General features: G+C 44.9%; 1 protein-coding gene across 17 annotated transcripts in view; it reads left to right on the plus strand.

Moving 5' to 3' along the window:
• The window catches only part of PLEKHA7 (pleckstrin homology domain containing A7), a 191,821-nt gene that overhangs the window by 134,111 nt on the left and 34,022 nt on the right, over positions 1 to 23,688 (plus strand). For all 17 annotated transcript variants that reach the window (XR_005650403.1, XM_039851504.1, XM_039851501.1 and 14 more), the window contains 3 exons: positions 11,585 to 12,046; positions 20,269 to 20,791; positions 21,342 to 21,428. Coding sequence is in view for 16 of the 17 variants with exons in the window: in XM_039851504.1 (XP_039707438.1) it covers positions 11,585 to 12,046; positions 20,269 to 20,791; positions 21,342 to 21,428 (1,072 nt within the window). In the remaining variant the exon portion in view is untranslated. The remainder of the gene's footprint in view (positions 1 to 11,584; positions 12,047 to 20,268; positions 20,792 to 21,341; positions 21,429 to 23,688) is intronic.

Genomic DNA, 23,688 nt, shown 5'->3' on the forward strand with positions numbered 1-23,688 from the left:
CGGCTGGGCCTGGAAAAGTCAGGGTTTGCCTTTAGCTACCCCTCATCAGACATGGGCCCCATTCTTCACTATCCAGATACCTTGTTTAACTCAGAGGTCTCTTTGACAGTGATCTTTTAGTGAGGCCTCAAAACAAAAGGGAGCTCCAGCAGCCTAAAGGCAGGATATTTTAGTGACAGAAATGGATTTCACATGTTGTGTTTTAGCTTGTCAACCTTTTCCAACTCACATGTATGCAATTTTTGGTATTAGAGGTACTTCAAGATGCATGTTCCCTTTCTTGAGGTGAACTAGGCTTTTGGTATAGATGGTGATCTCCTTTAAGAGGCCAGGTCGGGGTCAGGCCCTACTCTTGCAGCCTCCGTAACACCTCAGGTGAGTGTCACAATTTTTTTTGTTTTTTGGTTTTTTTTTTTTAAGTTTTCCCTTCTGTCTACTTTTCAGTATCCTAAGCTTCAGGCAGGGATCGTCTTGGTATCTTCTTCGTGCTTGACACATAGTAAGATCTCAAATGTCTGTTGAGAAACTGAAAGAATAAATGAATATGTTACGATTCCACGTGAGCTCTGGATCAGTAACTCTTGACTGTAGGTACTCAGTCAAGTTTGGCCGTGCCTTCTAGCGTTGTTGTCCAGCTTGAATTTCCTGTTATGTCCATGATGATGATGTGAAGGCCCTGCGGTTAGTCTGTGGGCACTCTGTTCATAGTGCCATTGGCATTTCCTTCATCATCCCAGGAAAAAGGAACTGAGTAGGCCTGATAGGTCTTACTCCTGGTACACGTGCTGGTCTCTAATGCTCACTGGGTCTGACTTTTTGTTATATACATAGTTGTTAAATGTGTATATTTAATTATATAATAAGTGAAGACCTTTTTAATTATAAAAGACGTAAAAAAGTATAGACAGATATTCTCTGTTACTAGGTTAATGGATATCCTCATAAATTATTTTTTATTCATTTATATACATATATGCACTTACGGAAATATATAGGTTTCTTTTGTGCTTTTTTAAAAGTATGAATGATAACATCTTAATGATCATTCTGTATCAGTTTGTATAGATTGACTTTATTTTGTAAAGTATTTTATAGTACTTTAGTGTATCTAAGCATGGGCCAAACTTTGGATAGTTTATCTCATCTTTTACTTTTATAAATAGTCCTGTAATGAAAAACCTTCTACAGGTCTCTTCATGTGTGAGTCTTTCAGGTTGCTGGGTTAAATACCATGCATTTTTAATTTTAATCAATACCACCAAATTGCCACTTAAAGAAAGCTGTATGTTCTACTAGTGAGAGTACTTATTTACCTACATTTTTGCCAGTTGTTGATATTATCAGACTTTTAAATTTTTGCTGAGCTGCTGCATAAATAGTATCTGGTTGTTTTAATGTGTATTCCCATGATTAGGGGGATCTTTTATATTTATTGGCCATTTGTATTTTCTCTTCCGTGAGTTGCCTGAATCTATTCTCTGCCCATTTTTCTACTGAGTTGCTTGCCTTTTTCTCAGCTCTTCCTTTCTTGCATGCTCTGAAATCTGCCTGGTTGAGAATGCAGCTTAGCAGAGGTTGGTGGTAGGCTCTCTAGTCTTGTGGTTAATGGAGTCTATTTTTCCTCTTTTGAAAATAAAGATGCTGTTGGCCAGTCTCTAGTATTCTGGCATTTTCCCCGTTATCTTTTATTCTTCAGAGATCAGCTAAGAGGTGTTTTGAGCCCCTGTCCAAGTTCCCAGAAGGCCCTGGGATGCTGATGGCTGGGCTTTTCCCATCTTTCTCTCCATCTTGCACTTTCAGTCTCTCTTAAGGTGGTTGTCCTTTTCTTGGTGAAGATCATTTTTCTTAATGAAGATAACAGAACTAAATCAAGAAATTGAAGAATTTGGCTTTATTTATGTTGTGTCATCTTCCCGAAGCAGAGATACCAATATCTCATATTTTTAAAAAGACCCTCTCTCCTTTATTTTAATTCTTTGGAAAGAAAAAAAAGTTTGTTTTTGTCTTGCTTTGCTTCAAACAAATGTCAGCTCTTTCTAGACTTGACCATTTTGGCTACATCCTTGTGGGCCCATCCCACCACGGATTTGGGCTTGACATTGTGCCCCACATTTCATTTCTTGTGCATGTCCTTTTATAATGTGAACTCTGAGAGCCCTGTGTTGTTACATTGGTTTCTTTTTGGGTTCATTCTTATGTCCCAGCTTTGTTCAATCCATCATGGGCACTGGATCAAGGATAACTTGAGAATGAGAGTTCTGTGATTGATAAATAATGTCAGCCTTGAACCATTCAGGATTAATTTGCTAGCCAAGATTTGGATACTGTTACTTTTTCCTATTCGAAGATTTTATAATTATCAGATTTTGGTTTTGGAAGGGCTCCATTCTTTATCTATTTAGCTACCTTCCCTTTTAGGGTCTTAAGCCATCATATTGTCCCTAGATTTTCTTTGAACTTTTAAAATTTGTTCTTATGCTCTTAACTCTCAAAATCTCATAATCATGTTTGCCCAAGGTTCCTTCCTTTAAAAACAAAACAAAACAATTTGTTCTACCTTCTGAGTCAGAATAAAGACAGAATAGCATTTTCTCTTAACTTTCTGAGAGATGAAATTGTCAGCTAAGCAAATCCAGACTTATTAAATGTTCTATTTTTCCAGAATAAGATGTTCAGACATTTGGTTAGTTAGAATTATTCACCAGGCAGGACTGAATCTTGCCTCTCCTCCAATTTGGTGATTTGCATTGGAAAACTTCCATCTCTGTTAAGTGGGTGGCCCCAGTAGTAGCATTTTGTTCTCTCCCCTCCTTGATAGATGCTTCTATCCTTAGTCACATAGGCAGATGCTTTCTGTATGAATGTGGTATATGAGGACTCCTGATTGACGGTAACAGAAAATGCAGACAAATTTACCTTAAAAGCAAGGAATTTATTGACTCACATCACTGAAAAGTTCAGGATAGATCTAGCCTAAGAAACAGCTGGGTTCAGGGTTTAGACAATATCAATACAAGTCAGTCTGTCAGTCTTTTTCTGGGCTCTGCCCACCTCTGAATTGGATTCATTCTTGAACTCCGTGGCAGATCTAGCATCTGTTGGCAAGATAGCTGCAATAGCCCCTGACCCATGTTAATCCAGGTCGAAGTCCAGCCGGAAAGTCAGAGTCTTGTCCAGAAGCTCTGAGATCCATGATTATTAAACAGGCTTAGATCATATTTATAACCTAAACCACATACTGTGGTCAGGGGGATACACATGCTTATTGTCACAGGCCTGGGATAGATGCTTCACTCTGGAAAACCAAGCCATGAGACAGGGAGTCAGCTAGGGGCGTGTGCCCAGGTAACATTAGGGCTGTGAGCAGAGTAAGGAGCAATGACTTGTGTGATGAGACAAAGGAGGTGCAAACAGCCAGTGTCCAGGCCAGCTGACTGGTGCTTCACTTCTTGCTATATTGATTTCTTATACCTTAAGTATCTCTCCTCAGAGCTTAGTCTCTGAAGTCAGGTAGACCTGTGTTCAAATCCCAGCTCTACTACTTTCTAACTGCGTCACTTGTACAAATTAAGTATGCTTTTTAAACCTCAGTTTGTTTTACTTTCTAGGGTTCTTGCAAGTATTACATAAGCGAATGTGTAAAGCCCTTGCTTAGCATGATGCCTGCGACAAAGTAGATACTTCTTATCAAATATGTTAGCTTCCATAGGTTTGATTTAACAATATCATTGGTTCTTTCTTCTTTACATCCTTCCAGTTTCATCGTTAATCCCCTGGATCACACTGATGATGAATCTTCTGTGAGCAGATTACACTCTCTTCCTTGCCAGGATGGGCCCATCCCCTAGCAGTGTGAGTTGTGGTTCAACAACCCAGGCTCCCTGCAACACCACCTCTCAGCCTACTCTTCACCTCCCTCCATTTCCAACCTCTTCCTACATCATTTCTCTGACCAAAGAACAGAGCTGAGTGCCCTCACTGTACCTTCTCCCTTTGCCCTCTTGTTTCCTACACAGGCTTCAGGATCCCTTGATAGACATTCATTCAAGTATTCCTGAGAGCCTACACCACATGCTGTAAGGGGCACCAAGCACTGCTGCCAACTACCTCCTTCTGTTCCTAATTTCTTCCCCCATCTGTATGTTCTTCTACTTGCCAGACTTTGGACTCTGGTTTTTGATTCTCTACAGCCTCCTTAAAATCTGTCTTTCCCACTTCCCCTGTTGGACTGCTTTTTCTCTCTTATCTTAGGATGCCTGTCCTCTATGACAAACTAAAGCACTAAGCAAGGAGGTCAGCTTGTCTTCACAGCTCACAAAGTTGACAAGCGACTCAGATAGGAGGGCCTATCAGAAGACAACTTATCTCTTTTCTCAGTTTCCAAACTTCTGTGGTCTCTGCTGTAACTATAGTCCTGTCTTGGCACTGAAGGTCTAGTTACTTTTGGAATAAAATCTTATTTCCTTAGCAGGACTTTTGAGCACTGCATGGGTCTGGTCCCTGCAGATACCTTTGGCTCTTGCTGTTCCCCATTCTCTATGCCCCAGCTATACAGAAGTTTTTTAATTGGATGAATTTGTTTGTGCATTCATCCATTTAGTCTTTTATTCTACAAATACTTATGAAGGGCATATTTTATGTCAGACTCTGTTAAAGATGCTGAGAAATACAGCACTATTCAAGAGAGGCAAAATCCAATGCATTCTTGTGTGGGGGTAGGGAAGACAGACCATAAATAAGCACACAAACCAACAAGATGATTTTTTTTTAATCAAGATCTATGCATGAAGGCAGTAAAATAGGGTGATGGGGTGGGGAGGAACTAGCAGGCAGGGAGTAGGGTGGTCAGGGGCAGCTTCTCTGTATGAGTAAGGCCCGACTGATACAAGAAAGTCACGTACACAAAACTTTGAGAACAAGTGTTCTAGGCAGAAGGAATGGCACTTACAAACACCCTGAGGCAAGAATGAACTTGGTTTGTTCAAGAAACAGAAGCTAGGGAGCATGGCTAAATCAAAGAGAATGAGGGAGAGCACAGACTGTGATGACATCTGACAGGTAGATAGAGGTCCATTTCATGAGATGCTAGGGTCCCTCTGGGCCTTGCTCATCAATTCCCCTGGCCCTCACCCTTATTAGGACAACTGCCTCACATCCTTCAAGTCTTAGCCTAGATGTTGTCTTCCTTTTCTGACCCTTCAGCATATTAGATGCCCCTGCCTTTAGCACTTTGTCATTCGCTATGCAGAGAACTTTCATGCTGAAGTTATGCGAGCCTGCTTTTTCATTGTTGCCCCCACTAGACTGCAAGTTCGTTGAAAACAACAACAGTGCCTGGCACATAGTAAATGTTTAGTTAAAAAATGGATGGGAGTACGGATGTTTGGCTGGCTGGGCAGGTTGGTGGGCGGATGGATGAACAAAACAGCTATAAAATCTTTACCTATGGGATGTTCAGATAACAACTTGAGATGTCTGAGAGCAGTCTGAGCACTATTCTGGGAATGGCATGTGGGGAATCATCCTGTTCAGAAATGGCCCCTACGTTTCTGGCTATCTGCACCCTCTTCAGAGAACTAATTTGGTCTTCCAGATTCTGATCACTTTGGATAGAGTATAGTGGGAACACAGGAGGTTGGACAAGCCTCTTGGACCTCAGCAGCACTAATTTATAGACATGTTTTCTAGTCAAGTACAGGGCTTTGGGGTTGAGTCAGAATGAGCTTTGAGTCCTGCTTATGTCACTGGTTGCATGATCCAAGGCAAGCTGAGCATCACGTTCATTACCTATAATGAAAGAATAATATCTTGCAGGTTTGTGCAATGAGAAGTAATATATTTAATGTGCTTAGCTCAGGGCTTTGTAGTTAGTGAATGCACAGTCAGTGATGGCTGTTGTTGCTGTGGTCCCTTTAGTAGAGATAATTTATTATAAGTAATCTGGTACTCATAGGAGTACCCTGATAGTACTGTCTTTGCAGGATTTTTGTAGAGATTAGAAATGAGCATTGTCAAGATCCTGGCACACAGAAGGATCCAGCATAGGGCAGTAATAACCAAGCATTGGTCGTAAGAAAAATGAATGACTCAGAACCGTGACTGGAGTATAGAGAGATGGAAAGTGAATGAGCTTGGTGTGTGCCAGAATTCTGGACTAGCTGGGGTTGGGCTGAGATGATGGAGCATGATTTGCTCAGGTAGAAGGAATAGGGAGAGATTCTCCAGGCGGGAATAAATAAAGTGAGGAGACCTGGCTGACATTCAGTATCTTTCCTTTTTTTGTCTGGTTTGTCAATCCTTAAAACTTCACAATGGACTTTGCCAATAGCAACTCCACTGAGGGAAGAGGCACCTCAGCTTGGCAGTCTGGTGTTTTGGTTATTCTTTGGCCTTGCTCTTCTCTAGGGGAGGACAGCTTAGAGAATTGGGGAGTGTGTCGCCAGAGTGTCAGGCCCTCTATTGTTAATTTAGAGCAGAGCATGAAAAGTAGCCAGATACCTTCCCCTCCTCCCAGGGGGAACCGACCTATTTAACTCTGGAGAAAAGAAGAAACCAACTCCAGTCTCCATTCCTCACCAGCCATTTTTTTCCTGATATGCTAGGAATTAATTCAAGTTGGATTAGAGCTCCCTAGAGGCTTTGTGTCCCTTTTTCTTCAGTCATTTATGTAAGTCTATGGACTGTGCCCATGGTGGGTCCTGGCTTTCGAGCCAACCATCCTCCTGAGACACGGGGTCAGTGCTCAGGATTCGGCATCTGTCAACACAGGCTGAGCTGGTTTCCCAGGACAGGACTTTTGCCACCTGACCAGGCTCAGACCAAGTCTCCAAGGATGTCAGTGGCCTGGCCCTGGTTCTTAGGCTGCTAATTTGGCTGTTTAGGTAAGGTGAATGGTGAAGGATCATCCAGTAGGATTGCAACAGAAGGCAGTTATCTGCTAACAGGACCAAGGTCCAACCAAGCCCTGCTACAGGTTGTCATTCTTCTGCTTACTGAGTCTTGAATGAGATGTTATGTGTGTGAGGTGCGCATGTATTTAGCATTAAGAAAAGGGGTCAGAATAAAATAAAAATCGGTGCACAGTGGCTTGGTATGATGTTAACTTCCAAGTTCTGATGGAGAAAAGGGATGAGAGAGAAGTATCTGGTCTGAGATCTAATCTCTTCCCACTTGCAGGGGAAAATAAGACTTTGCTCTAAGCAGACTTATTAACATAAGTCTAATAAAAAGCTTAGCACCTAATGCAGTTAGGAGTTGCATTTGGTTGCTAGTTTTAGAACAACCCGATTTAGGATGGCACATTCAAACTGGGTTTTTGCTTTCTCACATAACAGGAATCCAGAGGTAGGTAGTCCAGGCTAGTATAGTAGCTATATGATGCCATCAGGGGCCCAGGCTCTTTTTTACTTTCTGGCAGGTGGCTTTCATCTACTTTTTTGTCACCTTGCTATCCAGCACAGAGCCCATATTCCAGGCAGGAAGAAGGGAAGGGTTAGCTAAGCCAGCTAAGTGTGCCTTCTTTTAAAGACTTTCCTGGAAGGCCCACCCAGTGATTTCACCGTACATCTTATTGGTCAGATCTGTGCCGCATGATGAACCATGAACTAGGTCAGTTCCAAGGGAGATTGGGAAACATAAGTTTTTCACTGGGAACATTGCTGCTTTGAAAAAATTGGGGCAAGGAAGGAGGAGAGAATAGATGTTGTGAGTCAACACATTTGTACTTGAAGGCACACTATGTGCCAGACACAGTGCTGTGCTCTTTCTGTACATTGTCTCCTTTAAGCCTCACAACATTCCCAGGAGGCACGGGCAATTGTCTCCATTTTTCCAATGAGAAACTTGAAGCCAGAGAGGTCAAGGACTTACCCAAGGGCACCCAGCATATATTGGGGTGGAGCCAGCTCTTGGAACCAGGACTGACTCGCACTAAATTTTATGTGCTCTGGGCTTGTCTTGCTCAAGAAGAGACATAGATGGCCAGAATGGTCACAAGTGTCAGGAATTCTCTACGTTTTGAACAGTCACTGATGCTGAGTGTTTACAATGATAGTAAAGACCTACGCAGGAAAGGCTTGTGTTATCTTAGCTAAACCTGTATGCCCCGCATAGCCAGCTTCTCTGAATGACAGTCATTGACAGCAGAGAGATACTTCGTCCTTTTCCATCATTGTGCTAAATCAAGCATTGCAAATCTATTTTGTGACAGGTTTCCTGATATGAGAAGTCATGTGTTAAATTGTCGGGAATGCATGGAGACAGGGAGGAAATCAAAAAAACATCTTCGCCTTAAACCCTATAACTTAGTTAAGTGTTGAAGTCAGGCGAGGTGCTGGGGTAGGGAACGTTACCTTCCCTTTTCTTACTTTTAGCCATAGCCTGAGCGTGGGCACTAGGCATGTTCTGTATGTACCAGCAGCCATGGGACTAGGAGCTATTCATAACCCCAGGTCGTAGGTCCTAGAAAGCTGCCAGGTGGCAAGCAGACTACCATTCTTTTAATCACCCTCTGTAGGTTTGTTTTGTAGTAAATGGTGGTGTTAATCTGAAGAAAAGGATTTATTGTTCCCTATCAAATTTATTTTCAGGAATCACTGACATATATGAGGGCATGTTTAATCATATGTACATACACAGTAAGGACTAAGGTTTATGGTTAACTAGCTCCAAGGCTAGAAAAACCTGGCAAACTCCATGATTTGGGGTCAGTTTATGAGACAATATTAAATGTGGTTATTATTCAGTTGGGCATTAAGGTCATCTGGCTGAGAAAACAGAGGCTATTTTCTGTACTACTTTCTTATGCCTCCAAATTCCCATCCCAGTGGAGAAATATAGATGCTCAGTAAATACATGGTTGTCGATTAGTAAAGAATGAAAAATCCACATTACAGTTGATTGGGCTGAGATATTATACCACGATCTTTGGGTCCTGGAGTTGAGGAAACCCTTTTCCTTCAGTTCTGATGTCATACATGTAGGTGGCATATTTGCTTCACTACCTGGCTTTTATGACAAAATGCTGTTTATTTTATGTGGGGATGAATAACAAGGAGGTGTAGTTCCTTAGAGCTCACAATCAGAGTTAACCAGGGTATAAGGCTTTGGTGACTTCGCTATGGTGTGACCCAAAGGACAGCCAGAGCTCTTATCTTCTAGGCAGCAGCCTTAGCACATCCCCTGTGGGTGGTCTTCCAAATAGGAGAAACAACAAAGAAGAAAAAGGTCAACTTAGGCAACTCGAAGGCTGCTGGTTGGGGTTACACTGACATGGTTATGGAGGATTCAAGGAAGAAAGGAAAGGCAGAGTTAAAACCTCTGATGTGTACATTGTAGAACAGAGTTGTCCCTTGATAAACTTACAGTAAGAATAGCTTTTTCTGAAAGGATAAGTCCCTGAAGATTTCCCACATGTTCTTACTTCTAGAGCTTATAGACCCCTTGAACATTAGGAGTGAAAGGGCCCTCAGAGATCAACATCAGCGTATGTCAAAAATGGTGTAATAGGAGTCCTTCCACTATGAGTGACAGAGACTAAACCTCAGCTAGCTTAAGTAAAAGAGAATTTATTGGTTCACAACCAAAAAGTCCAAGGTTATGTCTGGTTTACATATGGCTAAATCTAGGAGCTCAGGCCAAGTGTTTAGGATTGTTTTTCTTTACCTGCTTTCCTTGGTGTTGGTTTTATTCTCAAATACTTGCTTTCCCATATAGTTGTAGCAACTCAAGACTAGCTTGAACCAAAGTCTCAGGGCTAACTCTGATGGGCCCAGATGGAGACACGTGTTGACTCATGAACCAATCACTGTGACTTTGGAGCCTTAGCTGCACAGGGACTAGTAGAGTCAGTGGCACCCAAACCACGTGGACAGAAAGTGAGGGAGAGTGATCCCCAAATGAGAACTGAAATGCTGTTACCAGAAGAAGGGATGAGAGATGGGGTGAAGGGGGTGGAACGTCCCCTAGTGGAGGATTAATGAGGGTCCAGACAAGTTCCGCTCCCCCAAGCTTTGGGTTTTTATGGAAAAATCACGAGCACATGAACAGTGGGATGTACGATTGCTTTTCTCAGTTTTCCATGTCCAAGTTAAGGCCAAGAGTTAGGCTTATACACACAAAGCAGCAGACCCTACATTAGGGGTTGTATTTTCACTTTATATTGACATTTTAACCAGCTCTCAGGCTGGATCAATTCTGTCCTGGGTCTGGACTGATTATTGGTTGCTGAGGTTCTGAGGTTGTTGCAAGAACACCTGGGGTCTGACCACCTGAATATAAATGCAGCAGCATTTCCATTATATACTTTTATGTTGAAATGGAAAACCCTCTGGCTCGGCCATTTGAATAGTGATGGATTTCAAGGCCAACTTCTTCCCAACAGGTACAAGTAGATTGGCTGCTCTATCGAAGAGTCCCTGGTAATTTTTCTGCTCCTTTTGGGCTGGAGTGAGATCCCTTTCCTGCCCTCCCCAAACTAAGTTCTGCAAAGCTTATGGATCCACTACTGTGTCTCTGGCACCAGGTAGTGAGATGCAGACATACCTAGAACCCTGCCCCGAGGAGGTGGGGAGAAAGGCAGCTTACAGTGGCAGACAGGCCATGAAAGAGGACTCGTTCTCTATGCCTCAGAAGGCCTTCCTCTAGCCTCAGTTCATACCCTAACCTATCGCTTCACCCTATTCTCTATTACAGTTTCCAGCTTTTCATGTATCTAGGTCATCAGCACGCATGTGGAGAGGCAGTAGAAAGCAGTGACTAAAGCACATGGGCTCTGCAGTCTCCCCGAGACCGAGCCCTGGCTCCACTCTCTTCCAGCTGTATGATCTTGGACAAATCATTTATCTTTCCTGTGCATCAGTTTTCTTATCTTTACATTTAGACTGGTAATACTTCAGAGAATTGTTAGGTCAGTGTTCTTGTAGGTTCCTGTGTGAGCAGTTTCCTGACGAGATCAGTAAGTGGTCATATGAAGAGGATGCTGTGCCGATTCTCTTCTCACCATCCTGGAGGAATTTTAATTATGCTGACAGTTGTACCTTGGGCCGTGCTTGCTGCTAATGGAAGAGACCCTGGACTCAGGAGCCTTCTATCTGAGCTAGACTGCCCCAGACAGATAGCTAGACAGATAGCAGAAGGGAAAATCATGAGAATGTCTCATGTATCATTTATTCATTTAGTAGTATTTATAGAGCACCTATTCTGTACCAGTCATTGCACGGAAGTTCTGGGCAGATGATGATTGGCCAGAGGCCTCTGGCCTGGTGGAACTCATAGCCTACTTGGGTGCTAGATGAATAAATGCAGTTATGGTTTAGTGTGATTTGTGTGACAATGGAGTCCGCTAAAGTCCCGATCTAGACTGAGTGTGTGTGGCTGGGGTGGCTCCCTGGCAGAGGTGACATTGGAGGTGCCAGATCCCAAAGGAGTAGAAGTTTGAGTAGGCAGAGTGAGAGACTGGTCACGGCAGAGGGAACAGCCCATGCAAAGGCCTGGAGGTAATTTGAATGTAAAGTGTGTTCTTCGGGATGTCTTGGCTGCCAGCTGTGCTGTCTGGAAAAGGCTTAATGTGCTGCTGTCATTGCAGAGACATGGAGAAGCTGGAGCGGCAGGCAGTCCCCCAGGCTAACCACACAGAGTCCTGTCACGAATGTGGCCGCGTGGGAACTGGACATGCAAGGGATTGTTCTCATCGCCGCCATGAGGACTCCTTTGGATTTGAGACGCGAGAGCAAGAGGAAGAACGATATCGTTCCCAGAGGGACCCATTGGAGGGCAAGCGGGACAGAAGCAAGTCCAGGTCCCCATACTCACCAGCTGAAGAAGATGCCTTGTTCGTGGATTTACCCAGTGGCCTGAGAGGCCAGCAGGCACAGCCCCAGCGTGCAGAGAAGAATGGCATCGCATATGGCCTAGGAGAGCAGAACGGGACTGGTGGGTACCAGCGGGCCTTTCCTCCCAGGACCAACCATGAAAAGCACAGCCAGAGAAAGAGCAGCCTGGCCCAGGTGGAGCACTGGGCAAAGTCCCAGAAGGCGGATGGCAGGAGGTTAGTAACAGACCCAGTATCACTGTTACTAATGAACATAATAACAAAATAACATAACTGTCATTTGCTCAGCACGTGTTGGATAATGCCGGCCATAAATCCTCTTGCCTTCATTATCTCCATAAATCCCCATAACAACCCTGCAAGGAGGGGCCCATAGCTCCAATTTATAAATGAAGAAACTGGGGCATGGAGAAGTAAAGGAACCAACCCAGGACACAAAAATAATTGGCAAAGCCCAAGTTCAAACCTGGGTATGTGAGCCTCCCAAGCCCACTGAGATTACATCAGGAGGCTTCTCTGTTCCCCAGGGAGTGTGCCTGGAGATGGTCAGCATGTGGATAGTAACTCCTCCTCTTATGCTGCTCCTTCTATGCATCTGGAAATATTTGTAGAAACTAAAGTAAATACAGACCGATTTTTAACTTTAGGCACTGTTGACATTTGGTTTTATCATACCCATTCCTTCAAGAAGCAGTTTTTAATTATTTAGAGGGTATATATTCTTGCTATTTGCAAAGCCCTGTATTTTATTATAACTTTAATTAGGACATGTTTATGAATGTGCAGATTTCAGGGTCACTCAGCTTCTTTGTTGTCCCCAGAAGCCACTGTGTTTTGTCTTCATTGTGAAGACACCATCCTCAGGCTTGTAAAGCAAATCACTGACTGGAGAGGAGATAACACAGCCATGGTGTGGGCAGAAAGCTCCCCAGCGGCTTGAGGGGTCACAGTGTATGTGCCAGAGCTCAGACCAAGTCTGCCAGAGGCCTGATATATATGTGCTAAAACACCAGACTTCATTCTCCCTGTTGATGAGCCCAAGGCTTTCCACCTGTGGGCTCCTGAGGCCAAAATGCCCCTAGGGGAGAAGCCTAGGCCTGTTTTTGGATCTGGCCCAACTGGGCAGTTGTGAGGGTAGATCGTGGAAAAAAATAGGACCAGGAGAAGGAAGGCCTTTTGTGTTGTAGCTAAGATACCTTCTCATTCCCACTTGGGACAGACCGGGTGTCAATTCTGTTTACATTTTGTGTTTTATTGAAAACAAGCTACTGCCCAAGGACATAGGGGCAGGAAGCGGCTATTTGTGGTGCTAGGTTAGGTGGTCCTAAGTGACCTTACTGCTGAATGAGGTTGGAAAACTGGCAGAGGCTGTATCCTGTAGGTCTTTATACTCCAATGTAAGGAATTTGGATTTTATTTGAAAAAGCAATAAGGGGAACCACTGGAAGTTTTTAAACAGGTAAGTGATGTGATCTGATTAATAATTCACAAAGAAGTTACGAGCCTAAGGAGGAGGCTGTTGCAATAGTCAGTGGAAAGAGAAATAAATTTCGAAGTACATTTTGGAGGCTTAAACGGCAAAGCTTGTCAGCACATTGGATGTGCGGGATGAGAGAAAGAGAGGAACAACGAGGATCCCTAGGATTTTGATTTGAACAACTGATGGTTATTGCGATGGGGAAGGCTTAGGAACAAATTCGGGGGAAATCAGGGCTTCCATTTTGGATGTAAAATTTGAGAAAGCTGTTAGCTATTCAAGGGGAGATACCAGGTAGGGAATTGGATATGGATTGTGGTGTTGAGGTTTGAGGTCTGGTTGGACATGCTAATTGGGAGCAATCAGCATATAAGTGACACCCCAACACTTAGAAGTTAGCAGCAGAAGGGGGATCCAACAGAGGGAGACAGTGTGGTCAGAAGCTACTCGTGCTAAGTTAGGTGTTCCCTCTTGTGTGTAACAACTCTTAGGAACCGAAGTCAATATGAGGCTGCCGAGAAGGGAGGTAAAAGCAGAAGAAACCAGAAAAAGGGGCAGATAGGAAAGACGAGGCTTTGGCCCTGGTGAGGCTGTGTTTCCTACTAAACAGTTTGGGTTTAATTTTGAAGGCCAACCGAAGCCATTGATGGATTGTAAACATGAGCCTGGCATGATACTAATATTTAGGATGGTGATTTGAAGGGTATTAGCAGGAAAGAGGCATCTGAATCCACATGGGGAGGTTTTTTTGACCAGAGAGCCAGTTCTACATTCCAGTTCTAATACAGCAGGTCCATGGATATGTTGAAGAAATTTCTCAGGTGATCTACCCTCAGGTGATACTCCACCCAAAATGAAAATGGCAGTTGTAGTTATCCTTATTTAAAAAAAAAATTTTTAAACTAAATACTAATACATATACGTAATTTAAGGATTTAAGGAGTATGACCCCCATCCATCCCTGCTTCTGATTCCTGCCCCTTTGAGGCAACCACTCTCAATTCTTTTAGGAGATTTTTCAATTTACCTAATATTTCCAGGTAAGATAGTTATACTACTCTTGCTTGGCTTTTCAGCTTTTGTTATCTGTTGACATTTTACTGTAGAAGATAAGAATTTAAGTCTCTCCCACTAGCTTTCCTTTCTAACAGACATACTTACCTTAACCCCAGCTTCACAGTGTAGTTATAGCACAACGTTTTTTTAGATCTCTAGTCAGTTTTTACATTATTATGACAATGCCAATATTCAAAGCTGGGGCATATAGTATTAATTCAATTTCATTCGTTGTACAATTTTTTGTTTTCACTGGTATAGATAATTTCCATGCTTTGAGTTAGTTTTCTCTACCAATAATTACTAATTCATCACCAAATTCACAGCTAGGTGTGTAAATCTCCCAAATAATCAGTATTCCACTCACAAAGTGGAAAAATAAGTGTCCTATTTTATTTCAGAGTCCGAGTTCCCCCCAAAGACAAACCACTGTGTTTTAAAAAAAGGAAAAAGAAATCCTGCTCTTCACCTTGCCCTTTTCACTTAATATATCAATATATATGTATGTATATAGCTATACATTTTAATATCTCTTAGCTATCTTTCCATGAGAGCACATGCAGGCATATATCATTAATTTGAAATGGTGCAGAGTACTCCATCATATGAATCTACAGTGATCTTCATACCATTCCCTTTTGATGGACAATTAGGTTGGTCACAGACCTTTACTATTACAAACTGCTACAGTGACTAGCCTTGCCCAGTCATCTTTGCATACAAATGCAAGTGCACTTGAGGAATAAATTACTTGAAGTGGAATTACTAGGTAAAGGACAGATGCGATTTTAATTATGATAGGTACTACAAAATTGCCCTCCAAAGACGTTCCTGTTTCCCACCCCCATTTTGGCACTGAGAACTACTGTTTTAGATAAACTGCTTGCTCTGGTGACAATATGGAAGATGGTTTAGGTGGAGAAGAGCTGAGAAGAGAAAATGATCAAGTATAAGGTGGTTTCAGTTTGGGTCAGAGGAGAGGGAGACCTAAACAAAAGCAGTGAGGATGGTGAGGATTGTGGGGCAAGGATGGTTAGGATACATAGCTGATGACATTGGCCAGGTGTAGGCTTTGCTAAACATTTATCTCAGGCTGGAAGTGGGGAAGACCACAGGTGGAGTTGAGGTTAACATTCACGTTTGGCTTGGTTAATAGGTAGATGTGGTGTGAGCATCAGAGAGAAAAATGAGCTTGAATGTGGTATCTGTGGAGTGGCCAGGTGGAGATGACTGGTAGGTTATAGGGAATGCAAATTCAGGTGAGAGAGAGATTTGTAAGTCATTGCCCTAGGTGTGGTGACTGAGTCCCTGGCAGTAGTTGAGATCACTCAGGTTGGAATGCTTAGAGCAGTAGTTCTTTATATTGGCCGCATAATTTGATCATTTGAGGCCCTGCTCATAGATTTGACTTAAATGGTCTGGAGTAAGATCAATACATCAGTAAGTTTTAAAAGCTCCCCACGTGATACCAGAATATGAGAGAAGTTGACATTTACCGAGGCCTGGATACCATGCACCAAAATCTAATTCCAATGACCTGGGTTGTAGCCTGGACATCAGGAGTTTTAAAAACATTCCCTGCCCCGAGTGATTTTAATGTGCAGCCAGGGTTGAGAAGCTCTAGCTCAGAGTGAACAATAACAGAGGGCAAAGACAGAACCCTGAGGATCTCCAGCCCAAGGGGTGAGCAAAAGCAGAGAAGCCATAGAGGAGCCTCCCAGGAGACGGAGGACGAAAACCATGCGGGGAGGGGAGCTGTGTTTGGAAGGAGTCAGAGGAGAGGGAGAAAAGGACTTCTCATTGGGGGTGGTGCTTTCTGAGGGGTCTGGCACCACTGGAGGTGTATCTGGAACCTGAGGTTTCTGCTGCTTTTTTGCTCAGTAGCAGAGGCCTTTGGTTCTGCTGAGTGTCTTGATGGGCTTAGATGGGCGGACTTGAATTGCCCTTATTAATAGAGCTAGAATTTTAAAGTTAGGTTAGGAGGCAGAATAATAGGAGGGGAAAGCTGGAAGAAAAATGACATGGCCAGTCAGGTTTCTCACTGGCCCTTGTGGCAGGGGCACAGAAAGGACTTCCAAAAACTGTGCGACTGATATGCAATTATAAGTTGTTGGTTGTGAAATGTCTCTGTGTAACCATTGTGGCAGCCAGCAAACCTGCATTATTCTGCTACACGCAATGGCCTGTATTTGGGGGTGGAGTGGTGGTGCACCTCGGGGAGCTAAAGGATGAGAAGTCAACTGCAAGGAGATAAGGGTGGCTGGGGAAGCCCTTGGACTGTCCCCAGGATGTGAGATGGGAGTTTGAGCCATTCTTATCTAAGGGGCAGCGTGATATTGGGTCGGTAGATAAAAACAGTTCATTGACCTTGGAGGTCATTGAGCACACAGAAGAATTTCATTCTAGTGGTGGAAGCACTCTCAGTGGGCTGAAAAGTAAAAGTGAGGAATTGAAGGCAGAGTTTAGAATACCCTTTTGAGAAGAAAGCTGTCAGTCTCTGAGTAAGCAAAGTGCTCAGTCTGATCATTCACTTGTATCTTGAAAGGACTGACTGCACCTTGTTTTTCCAGAGGTTTTTTTTCTCCCTTGAAGACATGTGAAATTTCTTACAGTCAAGTAATAAATAGACCTGGCTGCTTAATAAAGGAACCTCCTCTATTTGAAAATATAGACGGTGGATATCTCTGCTTTGTGTATGATTAAGACAGTGCTTACAATAAGCTCATTAGATTGAGCACGTCGATCATTGGAAGGAAAATTATTTGGGCCATAATACGGTCTCATACTTGTGATTCTAGACCACACAAGAAAATACTTCTAACTGTTCTTTCAGAACTTGGAGATATATACTTCACATCATTAAATTTCTCTAGAATAATGGTTTGTGAGGTCCAGACTGACATATCCTTAGAATCTTACCACATTCTAAGAGATTGTTTTGAAATTCTAGCCTTCTATTTTTATTTTTATTTTTTTGGTGTTTAAAGTAATGCATACTTGTAAAATAAAAAGGTAGTGGTGGGGGTAGAATTAGGGTCTCAAACATTACAATGAAGAGCAGAGTAGAAAGTTAAAAGTCCTGCCCAATTGATATGGAAGTTGGGGTGAGGAATATCTGCTGAATAAGTAATTAGTTATAAAAATTGATGTTACATTTTAATATGACCGTTTTGTAGTGGCTGAAGCAGAATATCTGGTTTGGTGCCTTTTGGAGCAGGGATGCTCCACAGCTGCAGAGCAGGGTACAAGGGCAGGAGTCCATGAGCACTCTTCTGGGGGTAAGGTTGGAGTTGGGGGCCAGAAAATTGATCTCCTGTCAGGGACAAAGCTGCTCTGGGAGTCCTGCCCGCTTTGAGAGAGATTTAGCTCATCTTACAACCCTACCTCCTGTATCCTTTCTTCTGCCATCGGTTAGTTACTGTGGTTTGGCCTCTAGAGCCGGGGCTAACCTTTGGGTTTGCCCCCAAATAGCCAGCACTGGGGGGATAGTAGGCAGCACAGAGACAGAGGGCACAGGCTAGTAGAGGATGAGCTGAAGGCTTTGGGGCCCGACCCAGTGCGGGGACTCTGATCATCGGGACACTGTAGGCCGGCACCGAGAGTGAGCTGCCGAGTCCGATGGAAGGAGTGTCCAGGTGGGAGCACAGGTAGGATGTGCTTTGCATAGTTTGCATTTTGTTTCAGGCCAAGTAAACAATGGTTAGTAAAGTTATAAACGTCCCAGGGGAAGACCCCAGCCTGGTTTGTGCCACTGCCACCACCACCGTTAGGGGATTTGGGCACTGCCCCTTCTTCAAAGACAGGGTTCCCTCTGATTTTGGGAAATGAATAGCAAACCCTGCCACCTAGTGGCAAGAAGACAGACTAGATAGACACACTAGACTAGTCTGGGTTAAAGAGATCTTAGAATTACCTCTTGTAATTACAAGGATAAGGATGAAAAGGGACAACTATTTCAAATCCTTACAACAATTTGTGAAGTGGTCCTAAGTATCTCCATTTTGTAATAAGGAAAGTGAAGTCATAAATGACACTTGCCTGAGGACATAGAGCTAGGAAGTGATTAAATGAGATGAGTTTTAAAACAATTAGAACAATTTTAGAACATTTAGAACATCAGCCACCTGAGGGGTTGTTAAAACACAGGTGGCTGGGCCCCAACCCCAGAGTTTGATTGGGCAGGTCTGGAGTGGGACCTGTTAAACTACACTTCTAACAAGTTCGCTTTGCTGCTGATCTGCCAGTCCACAGAGCACAATTGGAGTAGCACTGGCATAGAATAGTGTCTTGTGGTAAGCACTGTATAAAAGTTTGTTAGATAAAATTGCTAGAAGCATTCAGGATTACAACCTAGGCCTGTCTGACTCCAAAACCTCTTCTGTTTACAACATCATGCTGCCTCCAGCTCAGACTTTTAAGACTGAATAAAACTCTATACTTTGCCCCTTGCTGAATTTTTCTTTCAGAAAATAAAGCGGCTGGTTGGTAGTAGTTTTAACGATCATATCCAGCTTTTGTGAGCTGGAGTATTTATTGAAGGGCTAGTTATGTGTCCAGACTTTCTCAGACCAAGGACAATACAACAGAATGTGACACACATTTCCTGCCCTCCAAGGATTTACAGCCTTGGCTGGGGGAGAGATGTCTTGCAGGTATGAAAAGGTTATGTCGGTACAGGACCTTGGAAAAGTTACAGACCATATAATAAGTAGGTCAGAGCAGAACAAGAACCCTTGAGGGCTGTGGCATTGCGGAAGGTCTCCGTGGAAGAGGCATGGGACAGGGTCCTGGAGAATGAGTGATATGAGGGTGAATAGAGCAACGGGTAAGGGAGGGAAAGACAATATTATGAGAATGAGAGATGGGAAGGGAGCACCCCACTGGTGGAGTGACTTCTGTGTGTCAAGCATGGAGCCTTCATTCTCTTGTCTCATTTACTCTTCAGAACAGCATCAGAGAATGCCGTTCTCTTGTCACAGGCAAGGAAGCTGAGGCTCAGAGCAGTCAGGCAGGTTGCCTGGGGTCACATAGCCGGTGGATTAGGTAGAGCTAGGATTCAACCCCAGGTTTGACTGCCTCTGCTTTTTCCACCATGAGAAGTTGCCCAGGGGTGTAGGAGGCCGGGCGGGATGCAGGTGAGGCTCTCAGGCTTCAGTTAGTACAGGGCTGTGCCTGTGGCGGGTGCCTCCTTACATGTTGGGCCCTAGACGCCTGGCTTCTCCCTGCCCAGTCCTGGCCCCAGTAGGAGGAGCAGTGGAAAAACAGCAGGACTGCAAGGTGGGTTGAGATCAGGTGCTAGAGAGCTATGAGTACCAGGTGAAGGGGTTTAGATTTTATTTCATAAGCAATGGGGAGCCACTGAAGTTTTTGGAGCCCAGGAGTGATTGGAGCCAGGCAGTACAGTGTATAAACGACTTAGGAAGGACTCAAAGTTGTCTGGGGGAGGTCACTAACCCATATGTGGGTTAGAGTAGTAGAGAGAGAAAGGAACTGATGGCAGCCACTTTTTAAAGTACCTCCAGAACTTAGTGCAGAAGGAAAGTCTTAGTGACCTGGAGAATTGTGAGATGCTTCCTAGAAATATGCACACCCACTAGAAAAGACGATGGGTCAAGTAAGAGGGAGGAGAGGCAGGATTAATCATGTTGCATTTGAAGTGACGGGCGTGGGGCAGATAAGTCGGCCTGGTGAAGGGCTGACTCTTCAAGGCTGACGGGGAAAAATTGGTTTGGAGTCCTCTGCCAGGGGAGAAAGAGACAAAAGTCCTGGATGTCTGCTTTGATTGTTCTTTGGGGTTCTTACAGGGCTCCCTCACCTGCCTGGCTTCGTACATTTACCTAGCTGTTTCCAGAAGCCTGGCAGACCCTTGCTGATCGTCTTACCTGTCCTCCTCCTCTCTCCTCAGCCTGCCGCCAGACCAGACCCTTCCTCGCCAGGGTCCTAGCCAGTCTCTGTCCTTCCCAGAAAACTATCAGACTCTACCCAAGAGCACCCGGCACCCCTCAGGGGGCTCCTCGCCCCCTCCCCGCAACCTGCCAAGTGACTACAAGTATGCGCAAGACCGAGCCAGCCACCTGAAGATGTCGAGTGAGGAGCGCCGGGCACACCGCGATGGCACCGTCTGGCAGCTGTACGAGTGGCAGCAGCGCCAGCAGTTCCGACACGGCAGCCCCACAGCGCCAATCTCTGCGGGCTCCCCGGAGCTCACGGACCAGGGCCGGAGCAGGAGCATGCTGGAGGTGCCCCGCTCCATCTCTGTGCCTCCGTCTCCCTCGGACCTCCCTCCCCCGGGGCCTCCCAGGGTCTTCCCGCCCCGGCGGCCACACACACCAGCAGAGAGGGTCACCGTGAAGCCACCAGACCAGAGAAGGAGCGTGGACATCTCGTTGGGGGACTCTCCCAGGAAGGCGTGGGGCCATGCCACCAAGGTGAGGCTCGAGCCCTGCCTGGCTCCCGGGGTCCAGGATTAGGGTGTCAGGAGCCTCACCTGGTTTAAACACAAATTTGAGCCATTTTGGATAATGATAGGTAACATTTATGCAGTAGTTTTAGGTGCCAGGTGTAGTACTAAAGGATTTAATTCTTACAGCAGCTCTAAGAAGTAGGTGCTATTATTATGCCCATTTCACAGATGAGAATTCTCAAGGCATTAAGAGGTAAGCAGCTTGCTTAGGGTCGCACAACTAGACGTCTGCTTGCCTGTAGCTTAGAAGATGGGAAAAGAGGTCTGCTTTCAATCGGTTCAATTATTTATTATAACCCAACTTAATTTGAGCTCTCCACGGGCTTTCACAGTTTACCACTGCTATAACCTGGTGAGAAAGTGTGTATCTCCCTTTTATAGATGAAGAGCCTGAGGCTCAGAGAGGTGAAGTGCTGTGTGGCAGGCTGCCCTGGTAGCAAGTGGCAGAGGCTCTGGCCTCAGCCCTGGCCTCCTTGCCCGGCCTTCAGTGTGACTTCTTGTCTCTCTACCTGCAGAACTCCTCTCACGTGGACCGACGCTCCATGCCCTCCATGGGTTACATGACCCACACTGTCAGTGCCCCCAGTTTACATGGAAAATCGGTAAGCACGCCTTCGTCTCCCCTTCTAGGCGAACGATATGAGACATCCTGCAAAGGGGGTAATCTCCAGTGTTTTGCCCTGAGCCGGTCAAATGCAGTTTGCAGGGCAGTTTTCAACCCTCATTTTAGAGCCGAGGGAATTCCGGCTCGGATAAGTCAAACGACTTGCTCAGGGTTACCCAGCCGGCATTGAGTTTTTCCCAGATCCAGTGAAGTGCTTGGGGAAGTGGTGGAGAATGTGGGCTCTCCTTCTCTTTCAGGCAGCATTTTCTAGCCACCTGCCTTTTTCACATTAGCTCCTCTCCTTTCTGCCTGGTCCTTGCTTTGATTAGTGAACAGTCTTAAAAGTGTGGGTCTGGGTTGCTGTTTCCTGAAAGAACTTCCTGCAGCCCATTTTCTGCCAGTGAGTTTATTTGTCCTAATGACAGAAATAATGTAATAATTGCTTACTGGTGTCTCGTCAGTGCTGTCCTGGCACTGGGGTGAAGAGTAATTATAGTGCCGTGCTCCTGTGGTGGCTAATTTCCTCGATGTGTCTATACACCTGCAGCTGGAGGAGCTCTCTCAGCTTCTCACCCGGTTACGGCGGCACCAGGCCAAGTTGGCCAGTGTGCGAAATTTCGCCGTCGGCCAGTTACTGCAGCACCAGCTGACCTTTCCCACCTGCCAGGTCAGCGCTCACTGGTGGGCTCTCTCAGGGCCGGGGGCCATCTTGGGGGCAAGGGAGTGACATGCTGGCCCGTGTTCCCTTGTGCCCGCGCTCTAGTCTGTACTTGTTGTCTGGCTCTCTCCCTCGTTCCCTGCCTGTTTGCTTCTGATGCTACCGCCAGACACTGTACAGCAGTGGTGGCGCCCGCACCTGGGTGCCAGGGAAGAGGCTGCATGTGGTGCGAGGGACCTGAATGGTGGCTTCTCTGGCTGTGAGTAGTGACTGCCAGGCTGGCGTGTGTGGTCATGTCTAAAAGGCTGTGCTGGCTGTCGTCCTTGTTGCCACCTTGGGCACTCCTTTGGGATGCTGAAAGGTGTGTGTAAACCAGGAGGGAGAAGGCAGAGTGCCCTACTGATTGACAGCATCCTCACATCCTTGACCCTGGTGAACCTCAGAGTAACCTGGGGGAGGTCAGATAGGACAGGAGGTACTGCCACACACCAGGCAGTGGATCAAGAAGGGGGCGTGACTTGCCCGGGATCCCTCAGCTAGAGCCAAAACTTAGGTCCTGTCTGCACAGCGTTCTTAACTTTCCAGAACGTGAGGGTTTGCGGACAATCTCCTCGGGGAGTGGCCAGACATTTGCTGTCCCAGGCATCTTGGGCAGCTTGAAGGAGATGCTGGTCCCTCTGAGCTGCATAGAAATAGGCAGAAAGTAGATCAGGAGATCACGTAATGTGATTGTCTCCTTCCTTACCTGTCTTGTTTTAGTGGGGCCCTAGGCACTCAGGAAATGTATTTGGAAAAATGAATGTAAGGGAACACTTACAAAAACTGTAAGCTATGAATTTGGGAGATTTTTAATAACATTCCTCTACTCTGTCCTCCTTACCACTGTGGGAAGTTTATAGGGACTGGCCGATTAAAGAAGTAGGGATGAATAAGGGGACAGTTTAGGGATAGAAATAAGATCTTGCAAGCCACTAGTGTCCCTGGCAATGGTCCTCCAGGCCTTTTCATGCTTAAAAGCACTGCTTGAACACTTCACATTGTTTATTTGTATATTTGTTTTACATCGGAGTTGTAAATGGGCACCACCTTCTCAGACCCGGCTTACGTTGGCTTGTTGGGAGGCCTCTTAGTGTGCTAAGAAAGTGGTGCCTGGACTGCTTTTCTTAAGTTTTCACAGCCCCTCTGCCTCACAGTTAGCTTCTGTGATCTGTTACGTGGGAAGCATGAGTTCTAGGAAATCACTTTTCCTTATTCTTACTTTTCCTGATAATTATTCTGAAGAACTCGACAGGCTGTCAGAGGTGACACAAGCAGATAGGTCTGACATTAGACCTTCCTTGACTAGCTCCTGACGTGGCTACATTGGCTCCACCCTGAGCAAAGGAAGCCAAAACTTCAGAAAACTTCCAGCGGCTGCTAGTGTTCATTGTTCTGAAATCCAAGGTCATAAAGGACCTCCCCGGGTATCCTAGGTCAGCTCCCTGCCTCTTTCAGGCATTTATCCATACGAATTGGGGTCATTTTGCTTCATGCATGTGAATGACCCATTGCAAAAGTTTGATGGCAAGAATTGGAGCAGAGGTAATCGATGAGCCCCTAG

Source organism: Pteropus medius, unplaced genomic scaffold (assembly GCF_902729225.1).
Source record: "Pteropus medius unplaced genomic scaffold, Ma_sr-lr_union100, whole genome shotgun sequence".
NCBI lineage: Eukaryota > Metazoa > Chordata > Mammalia > Chiroptera > Pteropodidae > Pteropus > Pteropus medius.